The 13,546-nt window shown below is 44.0% G+C and overlaps 1 protein-coding gene across 3 annotated transcripts in view; it reads right to left on the reverse strand.

The window, feature by feature from the left end:
* Nucleotides 1-1,318: 1,318 nt before the first annotated feature.
* Nucleotides 1,319-13,546, reverse strand: part of LOC146173937 (uncharacterized) — a 30,122-nt gene continuing 17,894 nt past the window's right edge. For all 3 annotated transcript variants that reach the window (XM_084583546.1, XM_084583544.1, XM_084583545.1), the window contains 2 exons: nucleotides 5,689-5,778; nucleotides 1,319-1,546 (listed from right to left, as the gene is read on the reverse strand). In XM_084583546.1, coding sequence (XP_084439672.1) covers nucleotides 1,392-1,546; nucleotides 5,689-5,778 — 245 coding nt within the window. In that variant the 3' untranslated portion in view covers nucleotides 1,319-1,391. The remainder of the gene's footprint in view (nucleotides 1,547-5,688; nucleotides 5,779-13,546) is intronic.

The raw sequence follows: 13,546 nt of genomic DNA on the forward strand, positions 1-13,546 counted from the left end.
TATCGTCGATCGTCCTGATACTCGGCAGCGTCCACGAAGCGCGCGTCCCTCGCCTTTCCGTAGTTCCGCAGTAGGGCCGCGGCTTTGGCCTGTCTTCTACCTTGATTATACGTCGAGCGTACGTTTGCCGGAACTTGTGCTACCCGGATGCCGCCCTGTAGTTCCACATGATTACTTCTTTCTCCCCATGTTGACGTGGTGTCGTTCCAAGCGCCAAATATTTTTATTCTACTATGCATACTATGGAATCATTTCTGTCATGCATGGTTGGAATTTTTTTTAACACCTCAAGTTTGATTTTTCCTTAATCAAGATCTTTAGAAACGATGTATTGGTATTCGCGTACCTCAGCAAGTACTTGTTCAGTTGTCAGTCCAGGGTTAGGTTCCACATTATTACAAAATATCAAATAAGACTAAGGAAGTCCTCCTGTATAGCCACTACGGGTGCCCATGCAGTATTGTCAAGTAGATGATATCGGTTACATGATTTAACCACGGATGTCATGTTATTAACATTGATGAAGAATCTTGCCAAAGGAGTTAGATTTTCAGTAAGCCAAAGTGCTTTATATACGCACTATTCGCATGAGCAGTTCTAAATCGTTTGCACGAATCCTATATTAGCCATTAAAATTTAGAGATCTATCTCTAAAGGCTGTAAGAAGACAAAAGTAGACGCAGAAAGGACACTGTAAGAAATAATTTCACTGGTCATTTCTCAACTAAATTGCTGATTGACGAATGCATTTCATCCCAAGAATGCATCAGACGTTTTATGCTCTTGCCCAGCTAATTGTACTGTTAAGTGAACGATAAAACATTGTGGCAAGTCAATTACTAATGAGACATAAACGTGTCGTTGGGCTGCTTCAGCTTTTGTTTCCATCCATTTTATTTCGCGGACAAGTTGTGGTGACAATCAGTATGTCACAAATAATATGGCATCGATTGAACAATCAGTATATCAAAAAAAAAACTAATTGTAACGTTTTAGACAAAAGCGCATCTATCTAACTAGGCGACGTCATTCTAAATGTCCCTGCGAAGTAACAGTAGTATAAATTAGTACATTATATTTGATGTTTAATACCTTCATAATCAGAAGTACAGACATTAACATAATTACTTTCTTCTTTGATTGTGCAAATTTCATGACCTCTAAAAAATGGCAGGGAAGTTTAAATGAGTTGACATATACCGTCACTATGAGATGTATCCCAGTGGGTAGGAGATAACTTGTGCAATGAGGAGCACTGCAAGCAGAAAACACGGTACGCACTTAGCTCTCATTATACTTTCCTGGTATGAGCGCCATAAGAAGAAAAATATTTATAAACTTTATTTGATTATCACAGCATTACCAGATACAGCATATATTACTTTAGATTGTCACCCTCTTCTGCCGAAGAAGCGCTGAATCATCAGTCGGCAGGTAGGCACATAAATTTCTATGCTATCACGGGGACAGTTATCAATGTACACTCTTCTGCAGTCTGGTGGAACTGAACCATCCACTGTGCTGGCAGTTTGTAGAATCCGGCAAGCTGTGTAAAAAAAAAAATTACTTAGTGACAAGTGACACTGAAGTCGAACAGTTGCAATACAGAATGGAATCAGCTTCTAAAATATAAACTGTGGAATATATCAATATATATTGCAAAAATAAGAAGAAATTTAACACAGCCGCCAACAAATAAGAACCCATGAGAGCGATACCGACACCTAAATCAGCCAAGCTTCGCATCGATATCTCAGGCATCGACGTCTTGTAAGATGAGTCCGCCGTAGTTAGCGCTATATTGCTCTAGGTCGGGCATCCAAGCGTGGCATGCGTAATTCGACACGCACACTCGGAAGCTATTCCTGAACCTTTAAGAGATGAAAAATATGAGTCCGCAAAGGAAGGTACTGCGTAAGTCAGCAGAGGGAGAGAGGATATAATAGAAAGGCAGGGTGGTCGACTAGACAATTCTCAGTAGGCTACTCTGTACATGAGGAGGGGAACAAAGGTAGAAAAAGGAAAGAAAGAGCGGCAAGGAATAGCTTCTTGGAAAATAACAATATATCAAGAAGGTGCCATAAAAGGTTCTTCAGGGTCTACTGTTTCTGCGAAACATATCGATACAGAATCTAACTGCATCACAAAACCTGTTCCACAGAGTTTCTACATCATTTTCACCTGCGTTAAGAAACAAGTGCAAGTAGTGAATAATTGAAGTGTCATCTCCCCTACAGAAAATGTTCATAAGAGCTGCATTTTATCTGGTTTAGATTGTGTAGATGATACTGATAAAAACAACAATATTAACTAATGGTTTGATATTTCATTCTCAACTTTTACTGGCGCTACCTGAAATGTTTCAGCACTAAAAAACGGATCCAAATTTCAGGTACCCGAGGAGGTTCGTGTACCATTTGCTCCATGCCTAATGTGAGCATAATATATTTGAGAATCCATTTGCAAAGATGTTTCTTTATTGATGTGGTTCCTATCTAGCGAAGGAAATTTAGTGGCCAGTTATAATAATAATTTACCTTGTAGTCCGAGAAGATTATCGTATAGATTAGACATGAACATATCTGCGTTTGGGGGATATGAAGAATAGGCATTCACATGTCCTTATATAGAGCCAAAACGTTCCTATCTGTTGGTTGAATAAAATATTTCCAATCATCACAAGAAGTAAAAATAAGGAAATGTTGCCACACATAATTTTGTTGTCATTTTTAAACAATACAGTGATTTCATCACAGTCAGAACCGTACATAAAACCGTACATCCATTGTTAATGTAAACAGCGTAATGTTTACCAACTCGCCCAACAAAGTATCCTGGTAAGCATTGTAAAGTTGGACATGCAATGGGAGGAATGCATAAAGTCAACGCCTCGTTGATGAGGCGATCGATGAGGAGATCGCCTAGCTTCTGCATGTGGTATACCTGGTAAGATGCAAAAAAGGAAAACGAATCGCCCAAACGGCCGCGTAGCTGCAAAGGGCAGCAGTGCTCCTTATTTGTTTCATCGAAGGTGTCGAAATATCGAAATGCGTGGCAGTCATTACCGATCAGTAATTCTGGAAAATTACTTTCCGCCAGCATCTGCGAATAAGGGACAGATTACCATTAGGGCATAAATATGCACCTAAACTGCTAATGAACTACAGAGTACAATCGACCTGTAGCAGACGGTTTGGACAGTTGCCAGCCCACGCTGACAGCCATGCTACTACTTAGCATTTGCCATTTACATCATAACTCAGTTCAACAAAGTAGACGGCTTCGACACGTTTTCACAATGCGTCTGCATCTGCGATACATGAACCTCTCACATTCTCTGGACACTTGGCATCTTCACTTGATCTTTTATACATCGCCAGAAACAACTGTTACTGTGACCGAAGCGCAAATGTCAATTTTTTATTTTTATTTATTGATGCTCAGTATGACAAAATACGCCTTTATCACATTATTTATAGCGCGATAGGCGCCAAGAGTAGTCCGGAATGATGGAAATAAAGCAGAAATTGTTTCTCATTATCATTAACGGGAAATATGTGAATCATCGTCGCCACCTGCGCCGAGGCTAAACCCAGCCTAACGGTTCTACAGCAGAAGTCGCAAAATCTCTCGCCGAACAAACGCTCCTCCGACACGACGCTACGGAAGAGCTTTCAATTAGAGGGGAACAACATTTTGAGCGGAGCACACGGAAACCATTTTGACCTACAGTCATACAAGACACTGACAAGAAATAGCGTACCATCCCTAGAAAAACGACTTACGGAGCGTGTAAACAAAGAGTTTGCGGATATGATTGCTATGTACTCTGATACGCAATATGAGCAGGAACACGCTAGCGCGTGGATAATCTCCTAGAAAACAACGGCGCGGCCGCTATCGGAGACAAAGTGTAAAGCGTATTGCGGTTCTGTTAAGTTTTGTCACTGCGCTTGATACCGTTTCTTCAAAATGGCAAAGAGGTTATCACCGATATCCGCCGCAGAACTACACACAGCACGGTCCGCGATCTGCGCTACATAACCGCCTTGCAATCGCTAGCAGGCGGTGCATTGCAAACAAGCGCCGTTTACGGACACCAGCAAGGCGGGGTGCCTGTTGGTGTCCTCTCCACTTTGTTGCCGACAGCGGCCGCAGCGTATCAACCCAAGTGTCGTTCGAGGCTATTAGCCACGCGCTCGTGCGTTCTTCCTTTAATTGGCCAAGACAGTACGTCGACGTCGAAAACAAGGCATGAAACCCCATCATCTTCTTCGTATTTTGGCATATAACACTGCCGTCTAGGAAACCGCCCTGTTCAGCATGTGTATGGCGGGGAATCCACGACCACGCTCTACGCGATACTTCCGTAAGATCAGTATTACTTGCTGGGGGGCTAGTTGGTGCATATTTCTGAGTTTAGTCCGTTCTGGCGAAACATCTTTTTCAAAGGAATTACCGCATGTTACCGACGAGCTCAATCTTGACGTCGCCACTTGTATTTAGCGCTCAGAGGAAGCCCGACAACGCATCGACGCCCTGCGCTATAACGTATGGCGATAGCACGCGGAGTACAAGCCAGGAAACCAAATCTGGGTATGAACGCCAACTCGCTTACGTGAATTGAATGAAAGCTCTTACGGCAGTATATCGACCCATACAAAGCCCTTCGATAAATAGAGTACGAAGCATCTCCGACGGTGCGACGGCATCCTAGGAGCGCCTCACGCGCCCATAAATCGTCCATGCTGTTCGCCTTTAGTCATATCATGCGCACTACTGGCGCGTAAGGGCTGAGTTTCTAATAATTATTTTTAGCCTTCTCTGTTTATTTTGAAACACGAGGCTATGCTCTTAACAGAGAAGTAATGCAGCGAACTTTTGGCATCGCTATTGGTTTCAACTTCAGCTAGCATGCCGCATTATTACTGTGACCCTAGGATACAGGCCGGTCTTGTATTTTTTCTTAGTCATTTTCGATATTGTGAAAAGCGCCTTTATCATTTTCTTTATAGTTCGAGATGCGCCGAGATTATTCTGGAATGACAGGCAAGCACAAAGGTTTCCGTATTATTCCGCACTTTTCTTATATCCCTTGGATGGTTTAATAAAACATGTTGTGCCATCTGTAATCTGAGCAATGCCGAATTCCACTGACATACGTACTTCGACGACTGACGACCCGAAATATTGCTTTCGACGCCACCGTATTACAATAACTTTTCCTGGAGCACGGCATCCCGATGAGCAGTGTCAGCGCACAACTAGTCCTTCTTTTCTCGCCTATGGCACTATGAATAGCACGTGACAGTATTTCTTCCTTCCTCCATTTTTACAAAGTGACAAGAGTCTTTGACGTACCCGTGTCATCGCTGAACTTCTACGTTTCTGAACAGGCTATGAGAGCAATATTGTCCACGCCAACCTGGTCTCATTCTCACATCCGGACAAAGAGTATTGTCGTTCTCGTCAAATCGACACAAGTTACACATATACTTCTGGGAAGTGTTCCAGTGAGACCGATAATAAATGGCTGCGACGTCATGCAAAGAGCACACCCGCTTAAAAAAAAAATTGCTACTGCAGGATACTGAGGGATTTGCACACCTAAACTTGTTTGCATTGTCAGGACAGTGAAATATCTGCAAGAGGTTATTTAGTGCTAGCAAAGCTGTGTTATAACCTTACCTGTACCGTATGCAGCATTATTACTAACCAGGATGAAGCACCCACTACTTGGATCCGCGTAGTAAACTTTGTAAAGTCCCACTGCGCCACCTAAAAATAAATGAGAAAATGTATTCTTTTTGTTGTGGTGAGACAATCACTGCGTATATAGTTAAAGCTAAATTAACCCATGTGGGGAAGAATGCTGCACAAACGCTTAGAATGCCATAAAAAAACGAGTGAAGTCAACTTGGTTGCCATTAGCGCTATACATAATGTAGGATAAAATAGCTTACAAACTTTTTATTCCTCGCAAGCAACTTGTAGAACATACAAGATAATTCATAAATAGAGAAGGCAGCGGTGTTTTCGGGGCTGATCGCCTGCCTTCTGAGGGGCAGGGTCCTTGTTAGAATACGAGTGCCACCCGATTGATCACTTGTTAAAAGTGAATAAAATCCATCTCTCGTCACTTATTATTTCTTGAAGACGAATAGTGAGCGACTGAAGACAAACAATAATGCAGCAATTGTTTGCCCACTGTTCCAGCATTTCTTCAAAATGTAGCAAACCATAGTAGGCATTTTACTTGAAGCGCATATTCTCCCTTCACCTGCTGCCTGGCTCGGTAACCACCGCAGACAGCACATTCGCTCACCACAATGAAATTTCACAATCTTGCTGTGGAACTTGTCAACATCGGTGATGTGGGTGCACATCAATAAAGGCGGTATCTTCTTAGCTACAGTGGTGCAATCGGCCAAGAGGCTGGTGTGATATAACTGAGATTTAGCACATCGTGATCCGCGAATGGAAGCATTGCCCTCTCACTCGAACGGCACCGTATCCCTATCATGATTCCCTGATTGATACCGACGCTGCCGATCTATAGGACGACTACAAGCATAATGTGCCATCTATTGGCCTTAAGGCGACGGGGCCATGCACAAAGGAATTCGCAATGGCGGATCAGGGTAACGGTTTCTGGTCGGGCTACGCTAAATTTCTGTATTATATAGAATGAGGATAGGATGAAGGGGGGGGGGGCAGAACCTTTTTGGCCGCGGACAGGCTACTATAATAAACTGAACAGGACAGCTTTTACCCCTAGAACAACATCACCAAAACTAGTCGCCCAGTACAGCTGCTGGACGTTCGGTGAGAATATTACTTGGGTCAGGCCAGAAAATGTGGTGATTATGAGGATCTCGATCGGGCCTTGGTTTGAACTGCGGAGAAGACTTCGACCTCGAGCCTGAAGTTGCAGGCCCTGGATGAACTACACTGTACACTTGGAGATGACCGAATGCTTTGGATTCATTAGATGTGTCGTGATGGTGTTCTACCAATCACGGGTTTAAAAGAGCGCCATTTTGTTGGGTGAGAAAAATAATCCCTGTTACTTCACTAAGTGTATGGAGGCAAAATTAGGAGTGGGGAAATCTTGCAACGTGGTAGCTCGTCTATAGAAAATTTTGATTCTTTCTGCAATACAAAAATTCAATTGCGTAGCGCATATTCCTTTGTGGAGCATTGGTTTAAAAATGATAGACAGAAATTAGGTGACCACGAACAAAAATGGAGCAAGAATGTATTTCGAATAAATCACAGCTGCAATAAATTGGCGAAGGGAAGCAAATCTCTGCCCCGTTTTATTTGCTCTTGGCGCGTTGGTGCAGTGTACACGGCGCTCGACTGCTGTGCCCAAGGATGCGAGATTGAATCGTGGCCTCGGCGGCCGCATTTCATCGCAATAGAAAAGCAAGGCGCCCGTGTGCTGAGCTAGGTCATCAACCTTCATCAGCCTGACTATACCCACTGCAGGGCGAAGGCCTCTCCCATATTTCTCCACTTAATCCGGTTCTGTGCTAGCTGCATCCACTTGACCCCTGTGAACTTCATAACCTCATCCGCCCACCTAACTTTCTGCCGCCCCCTGCTACGCTTTTTTTTTTTGGAATCCAGTTTGTTACCCTAAGCGACCAACGGTTATCCTCTCTTCGCACTACATGCCCTGCCGATGCCCATTTCTTCTTCTTGATTTCCACTAGAATGTCAGTAACCTGAGTTATTTCTTTGACCCGCTCTGCCCGCTTCCTATCTCTTAATGTTACCCCTACCATTTCTCGTTCCATATCCCTCTGCTTTGTCCTTGACTTAAGTTGAATTTAACGCTTGAATTTAACAACGTGATCACTATAAATGGTTTATACGAATTGGTTCATAGCCTAACACGGCAGAGCTATGAGAGAGCTTCTACACTTGATTTAATTTTATCAAACGCCAACAGCGTGGTAGTCTGTCTAGGCGGTCCAGGTAATATGGACCACCACGCTGGTCTTGCACGGCTATGATCCATTAGACTTATATTTTGATACTCCACCTAGAAAAGTGCATCTTTACCACAAAGACAATTACATCTTAATAATAGGAGGTCTTGAAAATGTCCTAGATGAATGTTTGGCTCCTTGTGTTATTTAAAATGTTGACGAGTCTTGGCAGATATTTACGAAAGCTACACTTACTTTGCGTAATGTCTTCACTCACACACAAATGCGAAAGAAGCCATATTTGGGCAAGGACATCAATTTCTACTAAAAAGTACGTGTCAGATTTTTCATGTGCATAGTAGAAGCTCGAACGAAATTGGCTCAGTTTAGAAATAAAAATGAAACAAGTCAAGGATATGTTTTACTCAACGGTGAATGATAACCGGAAGCATAACCAAAGGAGCAGTGGAAATTTATTTAACAAAGTGGCAAGAATGATTGTACCATTTCATTCTTATCTGTGGAGAATGATTACGTAAATGACGAAGTGAGAAAAGGCAGATGCATCAACAATTATTATCATTTAATTCTTCTCACCACTGGCATCTAATTCTTTACTAGCAGTTGTCAGCAATGTTTTTCCGAAAATCTCAAATATACCTTTATCTTACCATTTATTAGTAAACATAATATGTCCTTTAAGGTCACATTCCGATACCGGCTAAAACGGCAATCCTTGACTTGTGTTAAAATTCTGCGCGTGTATTGTTGAAATATGTATTGGTGCGATATTCCAGCTATTACAGTGAAAAAGCTACAATCAAACTGAATAGCTGTCATTGTAGTTCCGGTATATAAAACCCACATTTATTGTCTAGTTTCTGATTGCACGCACATTTCACTCACTAGTAACTGCTACAATATGTGAGAACTCGTAGTGTGTTCTAGCATGCGTCACCATTAAGCTGAAATCAACTTGCTCGCTTCTTAACATGATTTGCACCCTGTCATTCCTGTGTGAATGAACCGAATAAATTCCACAACGACCAATATTGTTCATTTGATTCGGGCACATAAAAAACTGCATCATGACATATTTTCGAAAGGCTTTCGATGAGACTCTGCATTCTCGGCTAGTTTTCAAACTATACTACATTGACAGGCTAGGCAGCGCTGTTAAAGGGCCAATAATCTTCTGTTTCAATTAGAAAAAGTAATCGAGAAATCGATATCCCTTCGGACAACCCCCTCAGCGGCAAAATGTTTCACCTAGAGCCAGCAGAAGAAAATAAAACGCAACGCCACCACAATACGCTTCGTTCTTGAGCGAAAAAAAAAAACAAGACCGAAAGTAAAGAAGACTGCACGAACGTGCTGACTGCGCTACTTTCAGTCCGTGTGTTTGTTCGTTTTCCAGTAATGTCTCACAGTTATGCTACAGTCCCGGACCAGTTTTTCTTCCTTCACAGCCAAAGATCACTGCGCACGTGCGCCTTTGATAAGATATGCAGCCAAAGCTCAACGCATGAGCTCACTGCTCAGCAGAATATAGGCCCTTGATATATTATGCGGATCGTGCTCTGGGATATTTCGTCATTACAGATATGCCTATGTTGTTATTACACTAAGATTGTACTACAATATAGGCCTGTGCAATGTTAGTGCAGTGCATTTTAAAATAGTACACGACGTCATACAGACGGGGTGACAGCGCCATTCGCCTGGAATCTCCCAAAGCTTATGCTGGCTGCTGCTGCGCTGTCAACCATTGGTGTCTGTGAGTTTTCATAATGCGCCTGTTTCGGCAGCATACGTAGCGCGTGATATTCACTAACCGCGAATTTACGTTCATTTTGACCTAACATAGTGTAGAGAAAGACATTTTTTTGTTGGTGGTAGCTCGGAAGTAATTATTTTAGGGAAAGGCGGAATTGAAACCGAAAGCGTATCTGAGGTCACATATCCAGAACTACTTGTGTAATAGCACCATGACAAAAGCTCCGCTACCGTAGCCTTGAGTCCACAGCCAGAAAAACTACTCGGAGAGTAAAATAACCAACTAACCCCGCTTTCTACGCTTAGCAAGGTACTTTCTATTACACTGGCGTTGGGTGTGAATGGCCAGGCTGAAGTAGGTGGGAGCCCGTGAAGACCGTCATGACCGCGAAGGACGACACGATAGGCAAAGAACTGAAAAACGAGCTGCTTTGGCTATGGGCTTTCGCTATTATGCTCAAGGTTTCTTATGTATGGTTTGTATGTGGATAAAGCAAATTGCCCTTCTTAAGTGCTTGTTTATTTCCACACGCGCCACTTGCTCCGCAGCCAGGCATGATCAGCACAACACACAACTATCAGCGCCGCGTGGGGGCATTCCGCACAAGGTAATATTGTGACAACTGGGCCTTGTCCTTCCTCCTTTTATATCTGTGAATAGTTCTTCGAAGCCGGTCAATATTCTAACCGTGACTACTTGCCTTCCTACAACGCTGCATGCCAGATGGATGACGACGCTTCCACGCTCCGAGCTGTGGAGACGTATTAGGCGTATTAGATTCACCGCTTTACTCATGCCTGGGAAGAATGGTGAGCCGCTTCTCTGAAAACGTACCCGTGAGGCTGTAACTACTAAAACATTTCTGTGAAATATATGTCTTGAGAATTTGTGCCAACTGAAGAAAGCACGAGTGAGGCAGACATCCGCAACTAAACGCGTAATCTGCATCGGTGAGGGCCCTAGCTCTGCCTGATATGGTCCAAGCAGTGCTGAGCCGGGACAAAACGTTTTGCGTTGAGCGTAAATAAGAGGCTGTGCGGTTCCGGTTTATTGTCAGAAATGTGGCTTCAGCAGACAGCTTACTGCAACCGGAGCGCTGTATTGCAGAAGGCGCAAATTGTTTGCGACACAGGGGTGCCCAATGTGTCCCCAAGCTCCTCCTTAGGCCAACAGTTCATTACCTGAAGAGGAAAAATTTCTTCCTCTTGGTTGCGGAGAAAGAGGCTGCTTTTTTGGGATGGCAAACGTTGTTGAAAAAAGAGAAAACATGGGAATTAGTAAATATATTGTTCCTGGAACAGACTCTCTAGCTAAGGCGAAGGATAAGGATCGTGCATTATGTGAAAAGCTCAATAGGGACTTCCCGAGAAAGAGCATCAACTCCTGTTGTGATTTTTCACTTAATGTTTTTTTGCGTTAAAAACACATACGTTTAGCGCTACTGCGACAAAAAAGATGTATTGATAGGACATTTTGTCTGTCCTTCTAAGCACCTTAGACATATTTCGTTAGAACATGGATTTCTGATAAGAATTGTAAGGACGTTATGGAATATTTCGCAGTCGGGAGGAACATGTAAAAAAAGTGTTCAGGTTTTCAAGTGACGGGGAAGATATTGACACCTTTGCAACTGGTGCAATGCAGATAGGTCACTGCAATGCTCGATGCTATGCTGGTCTAGGAGCCGCCTGACGACTCAATCGGGAATAAGATTGGCAAAAGTTAGGCACGCCTTTGAAGGTGACGATGCGGCGTTTATGAATAAGTTAGTAAAAACGTATGTTGCAGACAACCAGCGTTCCCCACTCCCGAGCTACGGTGGCACGTCCAATGAGGCGCTTGACGCCCCCATCACGGAGGCAGAAGTAAGGGCGGAAATTGTAAGACTAAAAACTAAATCAGACCCGGGCCCCGATGTGATCACCAATAAAATGGTAAGGAATCTAGACGATGACTCTATTAGTCTACTAACGGAATTCATTGGAAAAGTTTGGGAAACGAGCCAGTTGCCAGATCAGTGGAAAGCGGCAAACATAATACTAATACCCAAACCGGGAAAACCCCAGCAATTGGAAAATTTGAGACCGATTTCCCTAACCTCATGCGTAGGGAAATTGCTGGAGCACGTAATACAGACAAGATTAACGTGCTTCATGGAGCAAAACAACCTGTGGCCACACGAAATGGTCGGTTTCCGACCACACTTGTGCACGCAGGACGTAATGCTCCGACTAAAGCATGATATAGACTCGCGATCGAGAGACGCCAGAGTGATCCTGGGCCTAGACCTCACCAAGGCCTTCGACAATGTCAGGCACGAGGCTATTCTCGAAGGGCTCGAAGTGCTCGGAGTAGGGGAGAGAACGTACAACTACATAAAAGACTTCTTATCGGGCAGAAAAGCCTGCATGATATTTCAAAATTTAGAATCTCCTACCATAGAGTTAGGAAGCAAAGGCACACCGCAGGGCTCAGTGCTATCGCCTTTTCTATTCAACGTGGCAATGAGAGGCCTCGCAGGTAAACTTAACCAAATCAAGGGGCTAAATTTTAGCATGTATGCGGACGATATTAACCTCTGGATTAACCATGGGAGCGATGCGAGTACGGAGGAACGCCTGCAAGCAGCGACCGACATCATTGTCGATTACGCGGCTAAAAGGGGACTTTCTTGCTCCCCGCATAAATCTGAGTTGTTCGTTTATAACCCAAAGTACTTTCGCTGCAAGAATAGCGGGGAGTTTCATATTCAGGTGGAGGGCAAACCGGTGCCAAAAGTAGATCAGATCAGGATTTTGGGGATGGTCATTCAATCCCACGGTCACAACGGAGAGGTCCTGAAAAAATTAGAAAGTTACGCGATGCAAACCCTCGGGCTCTTGAGGAGGGTCGCCACTAAAGGAAGATGCCTCAAGGAGAGAAATTTACTAAAACTAATCTAGGCATACGTAATAAGCAGAATCAGTTACGCCACGCCCTACCTGGACATCAAGGCCGGCGAAAAAGAGAAGTTAGACTGCCTGATTCGAAGATGCGTTAAGAAGGCGCTAGGACTGCCCATGGGTACCTCGAGCGAACGACTGCTCGAACTCGGGGTGCATAACACATGGGCAGAATTGGCGGAGGCAGTGCGAGTCTCCAAATTAGAGAGACTAAGCACGACCGAGACGGGCAGGGTAATTCTTGCAAAAGTGGGCCTCAACCCAGACAGGGGAGTTCAAAAAAAGTCACAATTAATAGTGAAATCAGGAATGCCTTGGTAGTCCCCCCCCCCCCCTTGCCTAGGAATATGCATCCAGAATTTAATGTCGAAAGAAGGGCCAAACGAGCTGAAGCCCTAGAGCGACGGTTCAAGAACATGGGAGCAAAAGTAGTCTATGTTGATGCGGCAAGTGACACAAAAGGTGCGGCGGTAGCTTCGGTAGTGGATGGCCGAGGGGCACCGGTATCCGCGGCAGCCATCAGAGGCCGCAACATAGAGACTGCGGATGAAGTTGCGATAGCGCTAGCTTGCGTAGGAACAGAAGCCAAGTTCATAATAGCGACAGCAAAACTGCTATTCAAAATTTTGGGAAGGGGAGGATAACGCCGGAGGCGGCCAAAATCCTCACCCAAAGAACAATAAATATGAAAATTCAGTTATTTTGGACACCCGCTCACGCTGCCGTCCCTGGTAACGAGGCGGCTCACGAGCTAGCCCAAGCTCTCTACTTCCGGGTAGCCGTCGAGCCCCCCGAACACTGGGCATACGACGAGCGTCTACAAAATTACGGAGAAATCATCGACCATTATAAATTGGGACGTAGACTGGTACCCCCGCCAGATGTTAGAC

This window comes from Amblyomma maculatum, chromosome 11, assembly GCF_055883805.1.
Source record: "Amblyomma maculatum isolate TAMU_Amacu chromosome 11, ASM5588380v1, whole genome shotgun sequence".
Classification (NCBI taxonomy): domain Eukaryota; kingdom Metazoa; phylum Arthropoda; class Arachnida; order Ixodida; family Ixodidae; genus Amblyomma; species Amblyomma maculatum.